Source organism: Oryza brachyantha, chromosome 8 (genome assembly GCF_000231095.2).
Source record: "Oryza brachyantha chromosome 8, ObraRS2, whole genome shotgun sequence".
In the NCBI taxonomy this organism is placed as follows: Eukaryota; Viridiplantae; Streptophyta; class Magnoliopsida; order Poales; family Poaceae; genus Oryza; species Oryza brachyantha.
The window spans coordinates 1,485,180-1,506,974 of NC_023170.2; the positions used below are offsets into that span (position 1 = coordinate 1,485,180).

General features: G+C 39.2%; 4 protein-coding genes across 5 annotated transcripts; 2 read left to right on the forward strand and 2 right to left on the reverse strand.

Annotated features, from left to right (window-relative positions):
• Positions 1-1,081: 1,081 nt before the first annotated feature.
• On the reverse strand, positions 1,082-3,670 carry LOC102710323 (transcription factor ILR3-like). The gene is made up of 5 exons (XM_006659749.3): positions 3,389-3,670; positions 2,627-2,689; positions 2,453-2,530; positions 2,205-2,367; positions 1,082-1,616 (listed from the first exon to the last, which is right to left on the reverse strand). The coding sequence occupies exons 1-5, from the start codon at positions 3,523-3,525 to the stop codon at positions 1,317-1,319; spliced, it is 741 nt and encodes a 246-aa protein (XP_006659812.1). The 5' UTR covers positions 3,526-3,670; the 3' UTR covers positions 1,082-1,316.
• Positions 3,671-5,384: 1,714 nt separating this feature from the next.
• LOC107303351 (pentatricopeptide repeat-containing protein At5g50390, chloroplastic) lies at positions 5,385-10,162 on the forward strand (the record flags this gene model as incomplete). The annotated part of the gene is given in 6 exon segments (XM_040527090.1): positions 5,385-5,394; positions 5,397-7,448; positions 7,846-7,959; positions 8,405-8,836; positions 9,119-9,324; positions 9,585-10,162. Coding segments are annotated over 2 exon segments (2,058 nt in total), but the record flags the coding sequence as incomplete, so codon positions are not given.
• Positions 8,729-9,771, forward strand: LOC102706773. Its single transcript, XM_006659750.3, has 3 exons — positions 8,729-8,836; positions 9,119-9,324; positions 9,585-9,771. Exons 1-3 carry the CDS (start codon positions 8,729-8,731, stop codon positions 9,769-9,771), a joined length of 501 nt encoding a protein of 166 aa, XP_006659813.1.
• A 300-nt stretch (positions 10,163-10,462) lies between the features above and the next one.
• Positions 10,463-14,633, reverse strand: LOC102707051 (calcium/calmodulin-regulated receptor-like kinase 1). Of its 2 annotated transcripts, none has more exons than XM_006659038.2 (8): positions 14,444-14,633; positions 13,092-13,501; positions 12,300-12,453; positions 12,109-12,235; positions 11,810-11,895; positions 11,654-11,725; positions 11,184-11,387; positions 10,463-11,078 (listed from the first exon to the last, which is right to left on the reverse strand). In XM_006659038.2, exons 2-8 carry the CDS (start codon positions 13,412-13,414, stop codon positions 10,740-10,742), a joined length of 1,305 nt encoding a protein of 434 aa, XP_006659101.1. In that variant the 5' UTR covers positions 13,415-13,501; positions 14,444-14,633; the 3' UTR covers positions 10,463-10,739. The 2 variants fall into 2 exon arrangements, with proteins under 2 accessions (XP_006659101.1, XP_040382777.1); XM_040526843.1 differs by having other exon boundaries at positions 13,092-13,506.
• Between the last annotated feature and the right edge of the window lie 7,162 nt (positions 14,634-21,795).

Sequence of the window (21,795 nt, forward strand, 5' to 3'; positions counted from 1 at the left end):
GATGCCCCGAGAAAGTCGACGGCGAGGCCATGGCCGGATGCAGAAAATATATCTCTAATATGCCACTCCCTTCATTTGATTCTTTTACTTACAATATTTAAACATTTGTCTTCATAATTTTTTGAATGAGACGAATAGTCAAATGTTGCAACCAGAAAAGTTAAACATCTCGCATTATGAAACGTAGGCAGTACCAAATAATACATTCATAACATTTACACATGGCTAAAATTAACTCTCTTATATTCTAAATTTGGTGGAAAAAATATGTGTTGGAGAAGTGTGTAATTTGTATGCCTAATATTTTTTTGGATGAATTCAATATAATTTTTTAGAAAATAAAATATTAGCATTCTCTTTGAGATCGATGCTTTTAGCCACACAGTTTTATCTATTCAAAAAATTGTGTAATTATTATCTGTTTTGTTTTGTTGTGATTTGATTTATTAGTAAATGTATTTTAAACATAACTTAGAGTATCTGAAAAAAATGCTAATATTTCGCTATCCAAACTTATGTTGCGTTCATCAAAAAAATAAATAACTTGTATTAGGAACCCATATTTTTATTCTAAATTTAGGATACAATTAAGATAATTTTAGACATGAGTAAATATTAAGAATGTATTTGGTAATCTGTTGGAGATATATTTTCTAGTCAAATTCCCAAATTTTGGTTTTATAGATCAATTTTAGACATCTCTTGGAGATGCTCTTATATTTTCTATAAGTTTACACAAACGTTTTAAATAGACAAATAACCAAACGTGTGATAAGAGCTCTTATATTTTCTATAAGTTTACACAAACGTTTTAAATAGACAAATAACCAAACGTGTGATAAGAAATCAACTTAGTAGCTCGTAAAAAACACCAAGATTAATTATCTTGGAAGTTTCTTGCAACTGATTATGCTTGTCAAAAGACAGCACGGTTAAATTTAAGGTCAAATATAAACATGCAAGACAAGTTCGTTCCAAAATCTTTTATGAAGTTTACATAACAGCAGGAACAAGGAAAAAAAAACAGAAGCTGAGTGACTGGAAATGGAATATATATGATACCACTGATGAGTGTTGATGTAGAGAACAAGAATGAGCATTCTTCTCTTTCTCCAGAAAAAAATTGCATTGTACATTAAAGGGGGCAGTAGCCTCTATAGAGCGCCACAAATGTCCGCTTACTCCTTACAAAAAACGAACTACTAACACAAGAACAATAAGCTTAATGTGAATCAGAGACGATGCCCAACCAATGGATTGGAACAACTATTCAGTTTCAGGTTACAATTAATTCACATGGCGCAATTGATGAAGCATTACGCGACAGGTGGGCACGATTCGTTGTCCTTGGAGGTGTCGACTTCGGAAGGCGGCATGAACTGCCACATTGGGTACCCTGGGTAGCCAACAAAGGGCATCATCAGCTTCTGCCCTGCAGCTTGCTGCCCTTGGGCAGGATGGAAGGGGGCAAGTGGTGCCTGAGGGAATGGGGCTGGCATCAGTGTGGGGTGAGGCATATAGGCTGGAGTTGAGGTCATAATCTTCATCTGCTGCTCTAATGTCTCTTTCTCTACTTTCAGCTTCTGCTTCTCATCGCGAAGCTCGTCCTTTTCTGCCTGAAATTTGAAGAAAGTAAATCATGAGATACTATCAGTGCAGCATCACCACACATGTAACCAGAGATGTAGTTTGCAACCAGCTGATAGCTAATTTATAATTTGTGCCACATTGGTAAATGATAGCCAGTGAATGCAACTGTTTATATACCAGAGGCTAGCATACAGATTTATCTTGGACTAAAATCTGACTGCCACAGAACACGGCCATGATAAAACTGTTGTACAGCTAGCATGACAGAAACAAAAGAATTTTTACTTTTATCCAGATCATAGATTGATCATATCATCTGAATCATGTTGTCCTCTTGGTAACCTAAATTGTGTTTCCATCTTAACTCAAATGCAATGTATTCACCGCAGGCTGACAATCACCAACAAGCACAAATCTAAAGTAATATGCAGCATCACCATACATGTAACCAGACATAAAATTTGCAGCCAGATGATAGATAATTTGTAGATTGCGCCCATCTCAAGAAATGAAATGTGTTGACCTTGACCATGAGTTAATAGTGGTTATGAACAAGCAATCCATTCATAAGCTTTTGGATAACAGAAGGTTGTATGTAAGTAAGGCTGCATCACCTTCAGTTCTTTAATCTTATCTTCGAGACTCTCATTAGTATCCTTTAGCTGCTTTGCTTCAGCACGAAGCTGAATTACCATGCGGGTAGCGTCACTTAGGATTGCAGCTTTGTCAGATTTTACTGGCTTCCCAGGCTCCAAAGTAGTCCCCAATTCAAGAAACCTAGAAAGCATAAGTAATGTTAAAAAATTAGGGTCAATCTATCTTCCGAACTTAGCAACAAAAAAGACCTAGAAGTATGATGTACCTGTCATTCATCTTATCTCTTCTGATTTTCTCCCTGCAAGCTTTAGATGTCGGCCTACCACAAGACCCTGATCTTACACTGCAAATCGCAATAGATCACCATTTAAAGAACTGATTTTGAAACACAAAAACTAATCAGCATATGCTTTAGAGCAAAGTGAAAAGGCAGTCTGACCGTTTATTACTGCCAGGTTCCTTGAGGGCATCAGAGGTGTTCACAAAGCTGCTTACTTCAACACTGTAAAAACGATTGGGAAAGTAATTCAATGGCATAGTTGAAGTTATAGTAATAAAACATATATGATAGCCGACAACAGGAAGTCTGGCATAAGAATGTTGGAAATTTAGGCAAACATAAAAAATGACACAACAAGAAGCATCTAATCTTCTTGTAGCTACTTGCTTGATGACAACCAACCTAATTTCCCACAATCAATTTACACGTTTAATTTGTCAGCAGGGAGATAATGGTCAGAAAGTACAGAAAACATAAACTACAATCCGATTTTTTACACTTTAATCAATATGCCGAGTTAGTCCTAGAATTGAAGTATTATAACCACTTACTAGTTAGAAAAGCTAAACCAAATCTGGCACGTACAACATAGTGAGAGTCGAAAGGAACACTATCCATTATCCATTGACCTTGATGAACAAGCTAGCAGCAGAGCAGAATAATAAGAACGATTTGTGTGTGCCAAAGAAAATAACCAAGTATATATACAACCAATAATATACAACCGACCATAGGAATATAGGATCTAGAGAAAAAAAAATCCACCTTTCATATACTAGCACTAATAATAATGATAATCCAACACATGCATGCATCTAAGAAGCAGCACAGGAATCCCCCGAAAAATTCCACAGTCCAACCGATTAGCGAAGAGATAAAATCTAGAGACAGTAGGATGGGAGTGCATGGCGGTACTCCTACCTGGGGTTGGAGCAGGAGGGGGAGGCGTCCCAGGGGAAGGCCCCGCAGGCGGCGGCGGGGAGGTCCTCGAGGATGCCGCAGTCGAGGAACCACTCGTCCCCGCCGCCGCCGCCCGACTCCGGGGGAACGGACATCATCGCCGCTGCCGCCACGTAAAGGTGGGACCTTTGACCTTCCCCCAGAGCGGCGGCGATCTTTTCTCGCTTTTGGTGGATTTCCGACGACGAGGAGGAGGAGGAGGCGGCGGCGAGCGATTGGGGGTGGAATTGGTTGGGTGGGGGAGATTAGGAAGGGGAGGAGGTGTGGATGACAGGTGGGGCCCCCGCCCGCGTTTGCGTGGGTGGATTTGGCTCGCGTCGCGTCTCCTTTTGTTTTTGCGAGTGGCTGGGAGAGCGGCCGGTAGGGGGGAGTAGGTGGTGGGTGTGCGGCGCGCGCTTACGTGGCGCCACCTCATTGGACGCTTACTCATGCTACACACGACATGCACATGTAGCGCGAGACATGTTGCTGTAAGAAAAAACTGAGAGAGAGTGAATTAAAATTAAAATTTTTATTTTGAGTAAACTTTGAATTTTTTATTATAGTTTTTTTAGCCTTAGCTTTAAGATGTATATAAACTTTTTATTCATAAAATATTTTTATTAGTAAATATGTTGTTTTTTTCCTAAATAAAACAATCACCCATCGGTGTTCCGTATGTTCAAAATACATGCAGATCTATTACAGGGATGGTGGCGGCTCAAGCATTTCTATCCCCGTTAGTAATATGCCGTTAGTAATATGGGAGTCTACACCATGTTTCTTTTAGCATTTTATGCTAAAATTAAATTCAAAGAGGGGCTTAACCCCTATCTAATTTATCCAGACTTCCTTAGTATTATTGTCAATATCCGTACGAGCCTATATATTAGTGTTCGTGTTTACACCGTGTTTCATAACACTAATTGGTAAGTCTAGGCCACGGTTAGATTTGGTGAGAAAAATAAGGGGCGATTGTTTGGCTTATTTAATAAAAACACAAACAACATATTTACAAATAAAAATTATTTTATAAATAAAATTTTATATACGTATTGTTAGTATCTAAAAGTCAATGCTACAAATGATTAAAAGCTTTAGAATACTAAAAATTTAAATTTTGACTTATAAATATAAGTAAAATATAAGTGGAAAGATGAGACGTGAAATTATCGAACGGTGGAATAACTTGAAGATTACTGATGGGACGTTGCTCTATGACCATATATGATATTTTTAAATTAAAGCAAATGATGCTGTCGTGACCATTGTGATGTATTGATGCTTATAGGCCATAATGATTAATCTATGTTTCTTTAAGCTCAAACGTAACAAAACCACCTGGAATTATTTATGTGCCATTTGTACTCTGGGAACGAGCAACATGAACCCAATAGTAACCTTCATTCCCCATCAAGTACTATGTAGTAAAAATTCAATACTTGTCCATTGTGCATCGCATGCAAAAGTAATCATTTTTTTAAAGTGAGAGGTGGTCTACATCCTATATACTTTTTGACGAAATTCAAATATAAAGTTGACATTTTTTTTATCTTAGTGTTTACATCTATTTTACCAAAATATACTTCAAAACGACAAAACTTTTACTATTTTAAAGGACCATGGCATTAGCTAAAATTCTAAATCGCTGTTGCCTTTAGATCATGTGTACTCCTAGTTGACACACTCGCACGATTTAACAAGTTGGCAATCATGACTTTGGTTTATTTTTTTTCCCGTCTAAAATCGATTTTTTCCCTGCCACCGCACCACACTCATCGACCGGAAAGTGGGCCCAGGTAAACAGGCTGGCCCACATGTCAGCGAGACAAAAGCGCAACCTTTCTTCCTCCCCCGAGATGGCAGATAAACCCCCGAGCGGCGCGCGGGCTTTCTTCCTCCAATTCCACCCAAAACCCGCAAAACTTTGCCTCAAATTCCCCCAAATTTCGACAAAATTCGCCCAAATCAACTCGAATCCGAGCTCGCTTCCCATCCATGGAGCTCCAGCTCGCGCCCCTCTTCACCCCCCGCCTCCCCGGCCCCCCGCCCTACCTCCCCAAGGCCACCGCCACCACCGCCTCCTCGTCGTCCTCGTCGGCGGGGGAGGCCCTCAAGCCCCGCCCGCGTCTTCCGCCCCAGCCCGTCCTCCACCACCACCACAGCCGGCGGAGGGACCTGGGCCCCGCCGCGCTCGCCTCCCTCTGCGACGGCATCGAGAGGATGGTCGCCGAGGGGAGGCACCACGAGGCGCGCGACGCGTTCCGCGGGGCCCGGGCCGCGGCGCCGTTCACGCCGCTGCGGGCGTCCACGTACGACGCGCTGGCCGCCGCGGCCTCCGCGCTGCGGGAGCCCGGGTTCGCCGCGGCGGTGCTGTGGCACGTCGAGAGCTCCGGGTTCGAGCCCGACCAGCGCGCCTGGAATCGCGTCCTCGGGATGCAGCTGGCCTGCGGGATGATCGCCGAGGCGCGCCAGGTGTTCGACGGAATGCCCGCCAGGAGCGAGGCCACCTGGGGGATCATGATGGGCGGGCTGGTCGATGCCAGGCGCCCCCGCGGCACGCTCGCTCTGTTCCAGGAGCTCTGGGAGGAGGTGGGTGGGGATGCCCTCTCACCGAGGGTGGTGGTGGTGGCCGTCCGTGCAGTGACAGCATTGGGATCGGTGCTTGCAGGGCAGCAGCTGCACTGTTGCATTGCCAAGACAGGGATGTACGATGACCAGTACCTGTCGTGTGCGCTTGTCGACATGTATAGTAAGTGTGGGCAGCTCGATGAGGCGAGGCGGGTTTTTGATGGGATGCCTCAGAAGAGTGTTGTTGCATGGAACTCCATGCTTGCAGCGTATTCGCTTCATGGATGCAGCGAGGAGGCATTGGATTTGTATCACAGCATGTGTGAGAGTGGTGTTCACATAGACCAGTTCACGTTCTCCACAATGCTTAGGGTTTTTTCAAGACTGGGCTTGCTAGAGCAGGCAAAACAAGCTCACGCTGGCCTGATTCAAAGAGGGTTGCCCCTTGACATTGTTGGGAACACAGCGCTGGTAGATCTGTATTGCAAGTGGGGGCGGATGGAAGATGCAAGGAACGTTTTTGAGAGGATGCCTAGCAGGAATTTGATATCTTGGAATGCACTAATAGCAGGTTACGGCTACCATGGCATGGGGCATAAGGCTGTTGAGATGTTTGAGGAGCTAATAGCTGAGGGAATTGCTCCAAACCACGTGACATTTCTAGCAGTACTAAATGCATGCAGATTTTCTGGCTTTGTTGAGGAAGGGAAGAGAACTTTCCAGTTGATGACTGAAAATCGAAGAATGAAACCACGTGCCATGCATTATGCTTGTATTATTGAGCTTTTTGGTCAACAAGGGCAATTAGATGAAGCCTATTCAATGATAAGGAAAGCACCATTCATCCCAACAGCAAATATGTGGGGTGCTTTGCTCACTGCTTGCAGGATCCATAAGAACACACAGCTTGCTAGATTAGCTGCCGAGCAACTGTTGGCGATGGAACCTCAGAAAATAAACAATTATGTTGTTCTTCTCAACTTGTATATTAACTCTGGGAGACAGACTGACGCCTCAAAGGTCATTGAGACTTTGAGGAGGAGGGGTTTATGTATACATGCTGCTTGTAGCTGGATCACTGTTAGGAAAAAAGATCACATGTTTACCTTTAAAGATAGTCTCCATCCACAAAGTTCTGAAATCTATAAGAAGTTAGATTCATTATTGAAGGAGATAAAACAACTTGGTTATGTTGCTGAGGAGAATGAATTGCTCCCTGATATTCTTCCTAATGAACAAAAGATGCTAAAAATTTACCATAGTGAAAAACTTGCAGTTGCTTATGGCCTTATCAGCACATCTTCATCAACTACCTTGAGGGTCACCCAGTGCCATCGGTTGTGCCATGACTGCCACAAGGTCATGAAGTTTGTGACACAAGTTACCAAGAGGGAAATTGTTGTAAGGGATGGTAGTAGGTTTCACCACTTCAAACTCGGGACTTGCTCTTGTGGTGACTACTGGTAACTAGGTATATCCATCTAGGCCTCACCCTTGACAATGTATTATTCTGTTCAGAATCAAAAAAATTGTATGGTTGCATGAGGTATTCCTAAATCAAACATTTTTTCCTGGACACTTATGTTCTTGCCTTGGCATTATAACTAGAGGTAGCAGAACTATAAAGACTTGAGTTCTCCCTTTTAATGGCTATGCAGAATGCCATAAATATGCAGCTATATTTCTTGGGAAATATTTTGTTTCACCATTATCATATAACCCAGCAGTAAACTTCAGTCATGTTACACGATTTTGTCATTTGTGATTGTATAATTTGATTCTGATATGGTTTATGTTTCCTATGCTGATTCTGCGTAATTAGTAGTGTCTGTCCTAAGTATGTAAGCTAACATATATTTTGCTGGCAGCTGCTCATTCCAGAGATTCTAGAACCAATTCTGGACAGGAATAGCATGGATCAATGAGGACATAGCAGTCTATCGGTTTCTCAATGGTTTGTGCAGCCTAAAGCTTGGTAACTGGTAAGTTTGAAAACTTTAAATTTCTTTGAAAGAGTAAAATACAAGTTTATTTTCACTGATATGCTTGTATGCTTTCTTTCTTTGAGACAAATGACTGTTCGCAAAATTTCTGCTTATCTTGGCAATAAGCGCGTCATATGCTTTTATCACTGTGGGGGGCAAGCTAGCTTTTGTGATGTGCAAAATACAAGTTTGATTTTCACTGATATGCTTGTATGCTTTCTCTCTTTGAGACAATTTACAGTCAGCAAAATTTCTGTGCATATCTTGGTGATAAGCACATCATATGCTTTTATTACTGTGGGGGGCAAGCTAGCTTTTGTGATGTGCTTAGTAGAAAATTATTTTTCTGAGCATGATCATATCTGTATCTTCCCTGTGTTTCCACACGCTCCAGACCTTCTGTAAAAGCAGAATCTACAAAAGTAGCCTGAATATGTGACAGATGACTTTCACACTGGAGATGCCAATCTTTGCTTGTGTTCTTTAAGGAAGGAATAAAGCTCAGATGTAACAAAGGATCAAAGTAAAGCATAATACTTTCAGCATCTATTGACAGCTAGTTTCTACTCAGTTCATAACTACATCATAGTTGGAGAAAAATTCTCCTTTTCTACTTTTGCCTTGGCTCTTTATTCAACGATTACCAATAAAAAGGGGCACACCTCCCTTCATTGTATAAGCAGGCAATCTTCCTCCCACAACTGCTCTCAGGTTATCTTGCTTCCATAACTTCTCTCGGCTGAAAGAAGCTCGAGCACACGCTGTGATGGCAAGATCAAGAATTGGGGCTGCTCTTCTTGTCTGTGCAGTGATTTTAGCACTAGATATTACTGCTGGCATACTTGGAATTCAGGCTCAGGCTGCTCAAAACAAGGTACTATTCCAAGATAGTAGGGGGAAAAAAATCTAAAGTTTCAATTTATTCTAGGTTTCATAAAAGGGTTTTCTTAAATGAAATATTTTGCACAATATGCTGTATATTTTTAGATGGATTCAGTGCATCCAATGAATGTTTGCGTTTGCAGCTGTCTTCCACTATACTTGCATGGTGGTTCACTGGTTATTGATGTAAAATAGCCAAAGATGGCTGACATATTTTTCTTTTTCAATCTTCCACAGTAAATATTAAATGACTGTTGGTGTTTCTTATTGTTAGGTTAAAAAGGTGACGGTGCTCTTCATCCAATGTGAGAAACCTGTCTACAGAGCATACCAGCTGGGCCTCGCAGCTGCAGTACTGCTTGTAGTTGCCCACGCAGTGGCCAACTTTCTCGGTGGCTGTGCCTGCATCTGCTCTCAGATGGAGTTCATCCGGGCATCCATTAACAGGAAACTGGCAGCGACTCTTATCGTGCTCTCTTGGTAACCTCCCTTTTTCTTTTACTGAAACGCCCGTTTTTGCAAGAGGCATAACTTGGATGTATTACACGTGTGGACTAAAATGCACCCCATTGGAGCAAGTAGAACCATGGTATGAGATGCATATAGATCCTGCTAAAGAAACATCACCAACTTGTTACTTACCACCAAATGACGAAGTTGATACAGTTCTTGTTGTTAAAACTTAAAAGCGTTGTGTTATTGCGACTGGCATCGCCATTGATTGTTCGATTTTGTAACAGGCTTGCTCTCATTGTCGGATTCTCGCTGCTGGTCGCTGGTGCCATGTCCAACTCCAAGTCGAAGACGGAGTGCGGGTTCGTGCACGGCCATACACTGTCTCTCGGAGGTATCATGTGCTTCGTCCACGGCGGGATCACTGTCGCTTACTATGTCACCGCCCACGCAGCAGCATACGAACTTCCTTAAAGCCATTGGCTACGCAATGCAAAGCTTTGGGCATCACACGGGATCGTACAGGCAAAGCTGATACCTTTATCACACGAGATCATCACCTGATCACCATTCTTTCCTTCTTTTTCTTTTTCCCTGCTGTTTTTATTCATTCAGTTTGTGATTCAGCTTTTGCAACTGATGGAAGCATCGATCGAGTTATGTGTTGTATTGAAGTAAAAGAAGATTGATATACTTGTGCTTTGACTATTACAACTTCCTCTCGCCTTGAGTGCTTGGGAAAGAAATGAGTTGATCATAACATCTATTTGTTTGTTTAGAAATTATTACGCAGAATATAATACCAACGATTGGTATATGGTGCAAAGTACCCCCAAACTGTGAACTTGTGTGAAGTGTTGTACTTGTATCAAATTGTATGCAACAGATTCGAGACGAAAGTTAGAACAATAGGTTGTTATTATGTCGAACAGAGTCGCTCAAACATCGTAAACAATCTTTGTGTTAATGGTATTCCCCCACCACACAAATCTGTAACTATTCTGCAGCACAAAACAATCTTGGACCCATCACCCATTCCCACAATGTGTAGCACTCTAGCATCACATATGGTCACTGAGCCAGTTTCTTCATGAACAGAACATTATTGTGAAGGGAAAGCACTAGTATTTTGCTTCAGAATTTCATCATATCCAGAGAAGATTAATGGCAAAGAAGGCAACAATCAGCAGCTTCTACTATCAAAGAGGTTACAATGCTATGCAAGTCTATACATCAACCACCACTTACAATCGGCAGCCCTCCACACCAGTTACAGGTCACCACTAATGCTCAAAACTGCACCCTCTCTATCCAATGGTGTCACATCCTTGATCCTAGTATTTTCCATATCAACAAAACAAAAGAATTGCACAGACAAAAATTAAAAAAAAGAAGTGCCAAGATCACAATAACAGCCGAAAATGTGGTGTCGTTAATTTCGGTCAGACATCTGCAAGATCAGAGACGCTGCCAACTGATTCCTGTCTCTGATGGCCAGAGAGCGAAGACTGAACCTCAGATGCTTCCAGGTCGACGGATTCATCATCTGCCCTGCCTGCTGGAGGCCTCTTCCTCTGATGCTTCCTGCTCTGGCTGTGCTTCACCACACGGATCAGGGCCTGGACAACGTCTCTCATTGCTGGCCGCTTGCGGGACACTCGGCTTACGCATCTGTAGGCCACAGCAGCCATGTCGTTGAGCTCCTCGATGTCGAATGCGCCTTCTAACCGAGAGTCTGCAATCTCCTCCCACCCTGTTTGGCCATCAGCATTGATTGCAGCCTGATGATGGATTGCATTTTAGTCAGCATTTACAAACCTTAATGTTACTAGAGAAAATAACAATCTTCAATGTGAAGACTTAAGGAACTAAGATGGTTTACTTACAAGCTCCACATATTCCATTAGACCTTGTTGAGGGTTCCTGCCAGCAAGCATTTCGAACAGCAGAACACCGTAGCTGTATACATCGCTCTTCTTTGTGAATGACCGTGAGGATACATATTCAGGATCAAGATATCCATAAGTTCCTCGTATGTTGGCTCCATTTCGAGTAACCATTTCTTCTCTTGATAATCCAAAGTCTGCAACCTGGCAAACAAAATTTCTCATTAATCTGAGTTTAAAATATTTTTAGTAACGTAATAAATCACCATATGCAGTGGTGTTCAATAAGTACTGTGTTTTGAACTACCAAAACATAGGGTAGTAAACTAAATTTTCAGGAATTTCTTCAAAAAATATCAGATTACTATGTACTACATTGACTACATCACTAAACTAGATGCTGAGTTGATGAATATAGGTGCTTAATATCTCATTGATGATATGATGAATGGCAGAGATGTTTCACATACCCTAGCATGCATAGATTGGTCCAGCAAAATGTTCGGTGATTTGATGTCGCGGTGAACTACTGGAGGAACTGCCTGCACTGAAGCCAAATGAGATCAAGCATTCTGATTGCATTTCATAGTGTATCATGCTTCCAATCATTAATTACAACAGCCTACCCCATCATGTAGGTACTCCAAGCCCCTAGCAACATCCAAAGCTATGTTTACCCTCAAATCCCACCTGAGAGGTGCAATGTTTTCACCTGAACCATAAAAAGAATCGTTCAGAAAACAAAACAAAAAAAAAGTACACTATCAATCTAATGTATATATCCTTGAACCATCGTTATTAACTATTCTTGTTCATATAAACAGTTATATCAGCAACCAAGCATAGATGTTTCAACATAATACTTAGTAAGACAGAGGTTCTTTCAAGAAAGTGTAGCATGCTATCATATTGAAATAATGAATACCATATAAGTGTGATGCAAGGCTCCCATTTGGCATGTATGCATATAATAGCATATGCTGCCCTTTTTCAGCGCAATAGCCAACCAAATTCACCAGGTTCCTGTGGTGCAATCGTCCAAGAAGTAAAACCTGAAATTAACAGTCTATCAAATACCAAACAGACAGAGTTTCTAGTGTATAAAGATTGCTATACCTCAGTTTGGAACTCCTTTTCACCTTGCTTTGAATTATTAGCAAGCACTTTAACAGCCAGAGTCTCACCAGATGACAAATCAGCTTTGTAAACAGGACCAAAGGCACCTTGCCCCAACAATGTAGTGAAATTGCTGGTGGCCTTTTGTAGCTCCCTAGAAAGAGAAAACTATGGACTTCAGAAAGTGATATAACATACCTAATGAATGGCTTGCAAAGAATGTGAAGGGCACACAATTATGTAGAAACTAGAAAGCAAAATTGTGTGACGATGACTGTATTGATATTTGAGAGTATAAATTATAAATATGTGAGGCAACAATACCCGACAAATTCGTGTGAAGTTTGTACCAGCAATTTCTTGTTCCTTTTGAACTTGAAATCATCAAATATAATTACTGACATTTAGTGATTTAATTGCTATCCAGTAATCGTTTACGCCAGCTTCTCTCCATCTAGAATGCTAGAAATAAATCTTGAGAATTATCATTATGCAACCCCTCCCATGTGAGTTATCCAGGCTCTGATTTCATAATGGACACTTCTACAGTGACGCTCAAAAAAACCAAATGTCAAAAACTAAAAGAACAGAATTGGTAGTTGAAGAAATATGAGGGAAGTCAAAGTAGGATAACCAACCACCACCTATGAAACTTAACAGGCATCTATTATCAAATGTTTCAGTAATAAATGAATTGTCTCATGACAATTACAACGCTAGATCAATTGTTCAAAATACAAATTAGTAAAACGACCATGAATGTGGAAACTATGATAATGCAAGAAGACATACTTGTATGCATATTTGGGTATTCCAGAAGCTGAGATTACACTCTTCCTACCGGGCCCTTCCAGCCACAAAGATTCTCCACGATCTTCAGCCTCCCTCGGTGATTCCTGCCCCGTAGTCGAGTTCGAGAGTATCGCGCAAGCATTAACACCATTGGAACGGATTGGGATTGTTGATGCCCTCCTTGAGCTGCTACTCCTTATCTGTGCCTGAGAACGCCGATACCTCAAGCACAGAAGTATACCAACTGCCAGCAGCACCCCTATCACCACGCCAACCGTGATTCCGATGATCAGGCCTTCAGAAACCCCTTTCATCCTCCACATTTGGGATTTGCCCACAGATCTTAGCAACTGAGATGTTGCATCCACCTCATGGAAGCTCCAGCTTGGAAGAAGGCCAAACAGCTATGTCTGTCCTGCCAAGAAGTACAATTCAGAATTGCCAAAAGTCCTGAACGTGTGGGCATGTGTCTCCATGCGTTAGGTGGATCTTAGGGTCAACAGCAAGATATGTATATGCAAACTGTGGATATGGAATTCGATGGAAGCAGGATACTGCCACTGCTATGTCAAAACAATCTTTGGTCAAACTTTGCCATCCAACTCATGTCACATCAAAGAAAATCAGACCTTTCACAACCAAGGTGACAACTCTGATAAGATACAAAGCTTAACACCAACTTGAACAAAAAAAAAAACTACTCTTAATTGGACAGAAACAAGTCAGATACTATTACTGGTGAGCAAAGTTTCATACTGAAGCATTAATTATGAACTACTCTTGTCATTAATACCACCACTAAAACATATCTGAATACATCTTATTAGAATTCCCATTCTGATATGACGAAAGAATCAAAGACATACAGACATCTCTCAAGGAAATCATATTACTTCCTGTACAGAAGTTTTAGAACAATAGCATAGAAAAATGAAACTTTTGATAGCACGAACTCAAGAAATGCAACTTAAATCCAGGCACAATACAACCTATGAACAGAAACCACATAATCACAGAGGGGGAACTACAGATTATAGGCTTGACGCTAGTTGTCTCCACAAACATCAAAATCATCAACGCAAACGAAATGTTTTTTTTCCATATTTCACTTTCAAATCGGAAACATGTGGGCTTGGAACTCAAGGAGAAGAAAGAACTCCTTCAGACAGACTGACAACGATCCTACATCGAAGGAACAAGAACCCACAAACACAAAGTCCTCACATAAACAAAAAAGAAACGGTGCGACAGCACTGAAAAGAAAAACAATCCAAGAACAGAGGAACGAACAGAGAACTGCTCATGCCAATTCAGAGTTTCAGACACCAAGAAACCGAATCCAAGAAACGTACGATCGAGCAAGGACAGGGCGAATGCGGCGGGAGACGGGGCGAATCAGTGCTTGCTCGGCTCCGCGAAACGCGCGGATCTCGACACCGCCGCTCCTGATCGGAAATGGCGGCGCGATGGGAGGAGAGAGATCGATCGGGGACGGGGAAGCACGGTGCTCGCCTTGGGGTTGAAGAGACGAGAGAGGGAGGGAGAAAAAAGAGAAGACTTTTGTGAGTGTAACTTCCTGTGGAGAATAAAGCAGACAAGAAAAAAAAAAGAAGATGAGAAAAGAAAGTTTTCGAAAAATGGGAGAAAGAAAGTATTGAGTGTACTTCAGTAAATATACCCTAGTTCAAAATTGAGATTTTGTCATCTTTATGCTTTAGCTCAGTGGATTGGGCAAGGTTCTTTTCCACTGCTCCCTAGCTGCTAGATTATTATTCGCACGTTTTTTAAGCTATTAAATGGTTTGATTTTTTAATTTAATATAAGTTTCTTTAAAATTGTAAATAAATATATTTTAACTCTGTAATCATTAATTTTTTAACTAATTATGAACTAATTGTCTGGTTTGAGTGATCAGCGGATGCCCTAAGACAAGTAATGCCTTGTCCAGTAGACTACTGATACAGTTCATTTATGATCTTGTAGAATTGGTTGCATTATAGACCATGTTTGAAACATGAGAAAATATGTTCTTTCTTTTGAATTAGAATCCATTGTTTCTATAGGATTGAACATTTTCTCCTCAACCTTTTATGTTCGCACACATGGTACAATTGAATATTAGAGAATTATATATGTACCAACAAAACTATTTTTTTATTTTTCAACAGAACCGAAAATTATGGTTTATCTTTGCTAAAATATAAAACAACATGAGAAAATGTGGTTAAAAATATTGATAAAATACATAAAAAATATTTTCTTGCAGTGATGATTGATATTAATATATAATCTATTTTAGATAATTGTCCAAATGTGAGCTGATAGGAATACTCTTGGCCCCTCGAGAGATCCAATCTAGAATAGAATTCATTTCTATAGAAATTTAGGTGATGTTTAGTTGCCAAAATTTTTTTTGATAAAAACATCATCGAAACGTTTGACCGGACGTCGGAAGAGGTTTTCGGACACTAATGAAAAAACGAATTTCACGGTTAGCTTAGAAACCACGAGACGAATCTTTTGAGTCTAATTAATCCGAGCACATATTGATTACTGTAGCACGTATGGCTAATCATGGACTAATTATGCTCAAAAGATTCGTCTCAAGATTTCTTCCATAACTGTGCAATTAATTTTTTAGTTCATCTATGTTTCATGCTTTATTTAAATATCCAAAAATTCGATTTAATATTTTTTTAAAAAAATTATAAACTAAACAAGGCCTTAAACTCACTGTAACCACTTGAATACCTATCCTTTCACGTGAATATCTATGAAAGTTGTTCAAACCCTTTTATCTTTTTCGTAGAGTGCTTCCGTTGCAACAGGCAGTATCCTCGAGACATGAGCTCTTGTCAGCACCCAATGTCGCCGGTGGGGCCACGTCGTCAGCAACCTCGCTCATGCCACAAATTTACCAAACTACCCCTCATTCACCTGTTCTTTCCGGCGGTTGTTGACTTTTCTCTCCATCTCCGCGAGTAACCGACAGGCAACGTGTACGATATATATCTCACTCCATGTCCCTGACGAGTGGGCCCCACGCCCCTCTGTCCCACACGTCAGTGGGAGTGGATGGAGCAGCTGCAGCAAGTAGGGTTGGAGAATGGGCCGTGCCGGCCAGTCCGGCGATCAGATTCGGCGAATTTCAACTGCTCTAGTAGTAGTACTACTACGAATTTGGCATAAATTTGCGGCATTTCAGCACAACCAGGACTACTCCGTAAGAATTCAACCTACTACTCCATACCATAAGGGTGCATTTTTGCACCGGATATGTTTGACGACTGTCTATCTTGTCTTAAGAAAAATTATGATTGGTATTTTTATTGCTACTGGAACATGAATAATACTTTCAGGTATGTATTTTTTTATAAAATAATTATAATTTTTTTAAAGTAAGATGAACGGTTGGACACATCAATTTACAAATCCAGTTAAGTTGAAGATAGTAAATTGGAGTGGTTGACTGGTTGTTGGTTAGGGAGCAGGACTCAGGACAAGAAAGTACTTGCATGCATGCTCATCTCTCTCAGGAAAAGGAGAGTACTTTGCAAGTTTGCAGAGTCACTGGTTGTAGAGTTGGTAGTACTATCAACATATAATCTTATTTGTACTGAATATAAACGATTTATTATGTAAAAATAGTGTTTCAAAATATAAGTAATTTTAGTCTTTATCCAATCATTCATTTTTCATTTAAAATTCTTCTCCTTTTATTCACACTAACCTTTTCACTCGTATCTATTCCTTATTTATGGAAAAACATCAGTTTTTCTTACTAATCCTAATCTCTATTAACAACTTAAAAATATTATGGAATATGAGCAGATGGCATGAAAGTCTCTTTTAGCAGATGTGATATTGACCTAACAGCACCTGCCTCCTTTCTCTCCAATGAGTATTGGCAACCTGCTACTTCAAAGGTGAACATTACAATGCATTTTTTTTGACATATTTGTGCCACTAGATCTACTCTTTTCGTCCGAAAATAAGTTCACTTTTAGTTTTTTTATATAACATTTGACTCTTTGTCTTATTTAAATTATTTTGCGATTAATATTTTTATTGTTATGAGATGATAAAATATGAATAATACTTTACACATGACTAATTTTTTTTTGAGTTTTTAAATAAATTTTTAAAATAAGATGGATGGTCAAATGCTGGACATAGAAACCGAAAAGTAATGTTTTTCTAGAATGAAGATAGTAGAACGGATAGACAGATGATAGTGCCATGATACAATGAGTAATTTTAGGTCCCACAATAGAATCGATCGGTTGCTGACGTGGTATATAAGTAGCGTAAATATGTACTATGTAATACACACATGCACACTGTGAAAACTATGACCCTATTTCGTAGCCTAACTACTAATTTGAGCCCGTTTTGCCAGTTTTGTCCCTCTCTTTTTCAAAAGTGGATTCACTAGCCCTATTAAGTACCAGCAATGGTGTTAATTTAGGTCAAAAAATGTCACTTCTATCATTGCTCATTTGACCCTACTTTCCAAATGCTATTGTGCTAGTTTAGCCTATAGTTCATACAGATTTGCACTTTGGGAAATGTTTTGACAAATTTGTGTCAAATTTGAGTTATTTTTATTTGGTTTGTGAAAAATTCAACAAATTTTATTCCATTTTGATGGTACTTTGAAAAATTTGACAAAACATTGATGGATTTATAATATTTTTAAAAGTTTATTTATATTTCAAAATTGTTAAAGGTCTATCACACTTGTAATTGAAGTATTTTAAAAAATTCATTCATATTTCAAATTCGTTAAAGTACTATCAAATTTGTTAAAGTCCTGTCAAAATGGAATAAAATTTCAAATTTGAAATATTTTCAAAATCTTATTCATATTTCAAATTTGTCAAAATTCTATCAAAATGGAATAAATTCATCAATTCAAAGACATTCATCAAACCAAATAAATTAAATCAAATTTGATACAATTTATCAAACCATATACAAAGTGCACTCAGGGTGTGTTATTTTCCCATTTCCCAACATCTACTCCTTCATTTTTCATGTTCATGCCTCCTGAATTGCGATGTGTTTTTCCTAAAAAATTATAGGAAAGTTGCTTTTAAAATCATATTAATATATTTTTAAGTATTTTTAGTTAATACTTAATTGTTATGTGTTAATCCACTACTTTGTTTTCTGTGCATAGGTGAGAGGCTCCCAACCCTCTCTGTTGAACACAACCTAATTTGTCATTAATGTTATGCCAAACTAGCAAAAACTTTGGAAAGTACGGTCAAATGAGTAAGAGCACAAGTGATACTTTTTTGACTTAAGTTAACACCGTTGTCTGTACTTAATGGAATAGGTTTAGACGGTGAATTCGTTTTTTTTAAACAAGAAAAATCTAACAAATACCATTGACAAACACTTGATTCTAATAAATGTCATCACTGTTAGGGTTACTTTAACTTTTTCCGTTAAGTGCTAAGTATGAACAATGTATTTATCGGCAAAAAATGAATGAAAACCTAACGACAATGACAGTTTTTAGATAAATTCGTTTGTACGATGGTATTTTATAGAACTTGCATTTGTCAATGGCATTTCTTAGACTTAATGTTTGTCAATGGTATTTTTTTTTTAGATTTTCTCTTAAAAATGGTCAAATGAGCAAAATTGCAAAACGTGATCAAATGTGTAGCATAGTCTACAAAAAGGCATCAAATGCACAATTACCCCTATTTGTAAATCCTTTGATAGCTTAGCATTTTATATTCTTTACTTAATACAATGTGTATGTAGCATGAGCCCGTCGGTCTTTGTGACAAATGTGTTTTCCCTAAAATTGCACATCGAATTCCTATGACACGCACTCAAGGAGCAATGGCAATAAAGGGGATCAAGTATCAAAAGCAAGGTAAATTAGCTATAGGAGGATGTGGTATTTGCAGCAAATCGTCTGATAGAGAGAAATCTTAAACTCAAGGTGAAATTTCAGGTGATATTTGCAATTGTCCCTTAATGTAATGCGCATATATCACCTAGGTGATTTGACCACATCAACAAGAAGGACGCATGTATGTAGATCTGGACTGAAAGGTCAAAAATGCCCTAAAACAACATCTTAGCTCAATGAGTAACATATGTAGCTAAGTTTCTAGTTTGTAATCAATTAAGCAATAAAGATATAGGAGTGTATATGTGTGTTGGGAGCAAGGGCACATGGTCACTGCAAGTACTAAGATGTACCTAGTGACCGTGCTCACATGACCATGCTTTGAATTAATTGTGTAAGCCAACGCAGCTGACTTGCATGAACTTACATATAAACTAACTATATATAACTATATATTTCTCATGTATCTATGGCTTCTAGCTACAGTTTAATTATATCCATGTCACATGTGCTTACATGCAAATTAAATGCTCCATTTGCAGATTTGCCATGTAGGATTGTTGTATGATCTATAAGATCAAGATTGTTAATTGTGGTTGATTAATTTGTTGCACACGATTAGTTATATGTGTCCAATTAATGCGACCGAAATCGGTGAAACAAGGTCCAATTAATGTGCCTAATTAAATTAAATCAAGACTGAAACTGGAATAAAAGATCACTATCAAATTAAAGTTCAGACAAGAAATTAAAGCTAGCTAGTTGGTCAGTTTTGATTGCTGCCTGTATAGTATATATGCTCCCGATTTGTAGTGCGCATATAGTTATTCTTTTGAGAAAATAATTATTCGATCCTTGTCTGCCAACACTAGCTAGTGCCTGGATTAGTGCGTTGATGATCTTTTTATCCGTTTAAAAAATTATATACTTTAACCATCTAAGTTATTTTATTTTGGATTTGTCCCGAGTCAATTTGACCAAACTTAAAGAAGTGGATTTATCCATACGTTTAAGTTTGACCAAATTTTATATAGAGATATAACGATGTTTTCAAAAAAAAAATCGATGGTGAATTTAGTAAAATTATTTTTATGTTGTAATATCAATATATTTTTCTATAAATTTTATCAAACTTAAAGAAGTGAATTTGGGATAAAACTAAATTAATTTATAATATAAAAAGAACAGGGTACAATGCATTGGAATTATTTAATTATCCTGTCGCGGGCAGTTTAATTATTATTATGATGCATAAAAGCATGCATGCAACAGTTCTTCTCGAAGTAGTTAATTAAACTTTCACATGAATTGTGCTGCAAACTTCTGCAAATTGCAGGTTAATTGATTTTGTTGTCTCATGATACGATGCATGCACTTAATCACGGGGAAATGATGAAAATTAGCTAGCATCAACAGATGCAATCCTGACACTAATTGCTGCACTGCAGCAGCACTGTAGCCATGCGTAAGCAGAATGGAACCTACCGTGATTCAGTCACACCTTCTATATGTTTTGTTGTTTATGTCAAATTCAGATCAGATTTCTATTTTAGTACTGCCTCGTTTCGTATCATAAGTCTTTATAGCCTTGTCTAAATTAATTTATAGATAAATATATATAATTTATATATGTGTCTATATTCATTAGCATAAGTGCTAGAAAGACTTACTGTTAGAGATATGATTCGAATTATTATTTGTAATATATTTGGATTATATTACTAGTTCTCTACGAGGTTTTTTATAACCGTTTCCTACTTGGAGTAGGAGTAGGAGTAGGATAAGTTTCCTAATAGGATTCTGTCAACCTTTTCCTATTAAGACTCCGTGATTTCCCCTTATATATATCCCTTGTAAGCTGCACGGGAAGGATGCGACGGCCCGGTGTATTCCCCTGCTATTGTAATCATTACCTCATAGTGGTTATTGCCGGTTGGCGCCCGTGGTTTTTTCCCACAAGAGTTTCCACGTTAAATCCGGTGTCTTGATCTATTATTCCCAACAAGTGGTATCAGAGCCAAGATCCAATCTACCCGGTTTGCAGCGTTCTTCGTCGAGTGTTTACGGCCGGCGGCAGCGTTCGTCCTCGATGTGAGCGGCGATACAAATTGCATGCATCTCTTCTGTCGGGGCGTCCTCACGCTCGTCCACTCCCTGTCCTGCACGCATGCACACCACAGCAAAGGTGAGGAGCAGCAAATAAAAAGTACAGCAACAAGTAGCATCGCTGGATTTTTTTTTCCTGCCCTGGCTTCAAGTTTCTTAGAGATTTGCCACTAAATCCACACACCAACATATCAGGAAGTTTTTTCTCTGTTCAACCTATCATATTTTTGATTTGCAAATTCTTCTCGAAATCTTTCCCAAATTAGACATTGAGAAGTTTGATAGGTTCTGATGAGAATTTGCAATCCGCCATCGCTGGCTGATTCGTCAGACTAGATCGATTTCTGACGTCAACATTGGCGTCCGTTGTTTTTTCCCGTAAGAGTTTTCCACGTTAAATCTGTTTCTCGGTTATACGTCTATTTCCCTAACACTTACGTTATGAAACTGAGAGAGTATTTAACTACTCAAATGGGTAGTCGTACGCCCTCCTCACTTCTGCTACCTTGCATGCAGCGTGCCAGCCCTGCAATAACGAAACCAGAAAAAAAATCGGTTGGATTGGATCTTGGATATAATAATCCAAGTTGGTGGTTTGGTTGAGTGGATGGGATGAACCAGTTTTTTATTTGGTTGGATGTATCAAGGTAGATAAAATAAAAATAATAAATTATTAATCCAAAACAAAATATACTTGTTATCCTACGATAATTGATACTCATTAAC

What these genes read in the sequence shown, in the direction of transcription:
- LOC102710323 (XM_006659749.3), bottom strand. Translation starts at nt 3,525, where the DNA reads ATGATGTCCGTTCCCCCGGAGTCGGGCGGCGGCGGCGGGGACGAGTGG. An exon ending in GAACCTGGCAGTAATAAACG is followed by an intron (nt 2,531 to 2,626) that starts GTCAGACTGCCT and finishes TGCGATTTGCAG; the next exon opens with TGTAAGATCAGGGTCTTGTG. An exon ending in AGAGATAAGATGAATGACAG is followed by an intron (nt 2,368 to 2,452) that starts GTACATCATACT and finishes TATGCTTTCTAG; the next exon opens with GTTTCTTGAATTGGGGACTA.
- LOC102706773 (XM_006659750.3), top strand. Translation starts at nt 8,729, where the DNA reads ATGGCAAGATCAAGAATTGGGGCTGCTCTTCTTGTCTGTGCAGTGATT. An exon ending in CTCAGGCTGCTCAAAACAAG is followed by an intron (nt 8,837 to 9,118) that starts GTACTATTCCAA and finishes TCTTATTGTTAG; the next exon opens with GTTAAAAAGGTGACGGTGCT. An exon ending in ACTCTTATCGTGCTCTCTTG is followed by an intron (nt 9,325 to 9,584) that starts GTAACCTCCCTT and finishes ATTTTGTAACAG; the next exon opens with GCTTGCTCTCATTGTCGGAT.
- LOC102707051 (XM_006659038.2), bottom strand. Translation starts at nt 13,414, where the DNA reads ATGTGGAGGATGAAAGGGGTTTCTGAAGGCCTGATCATCGGAATCACG. An exon ending in ATACCCAAATATGCATACAA is followed by an intron (nt 12,454 to 13,091) that starts GTATGTCTTCTT and finishes TTCTCTTTCTAG; the next exon opens with GGAGCTACAAAAGGCCACCA. An exon ending in AAAAGGAGTTCCAAACTGAG is followed by an intron (nt 12,236 to 12,299) that starts GTATAGCAATCT and finishes TGTTAATTTCAG; the next exon opens with GTTTTACTTCTTGGACGATT.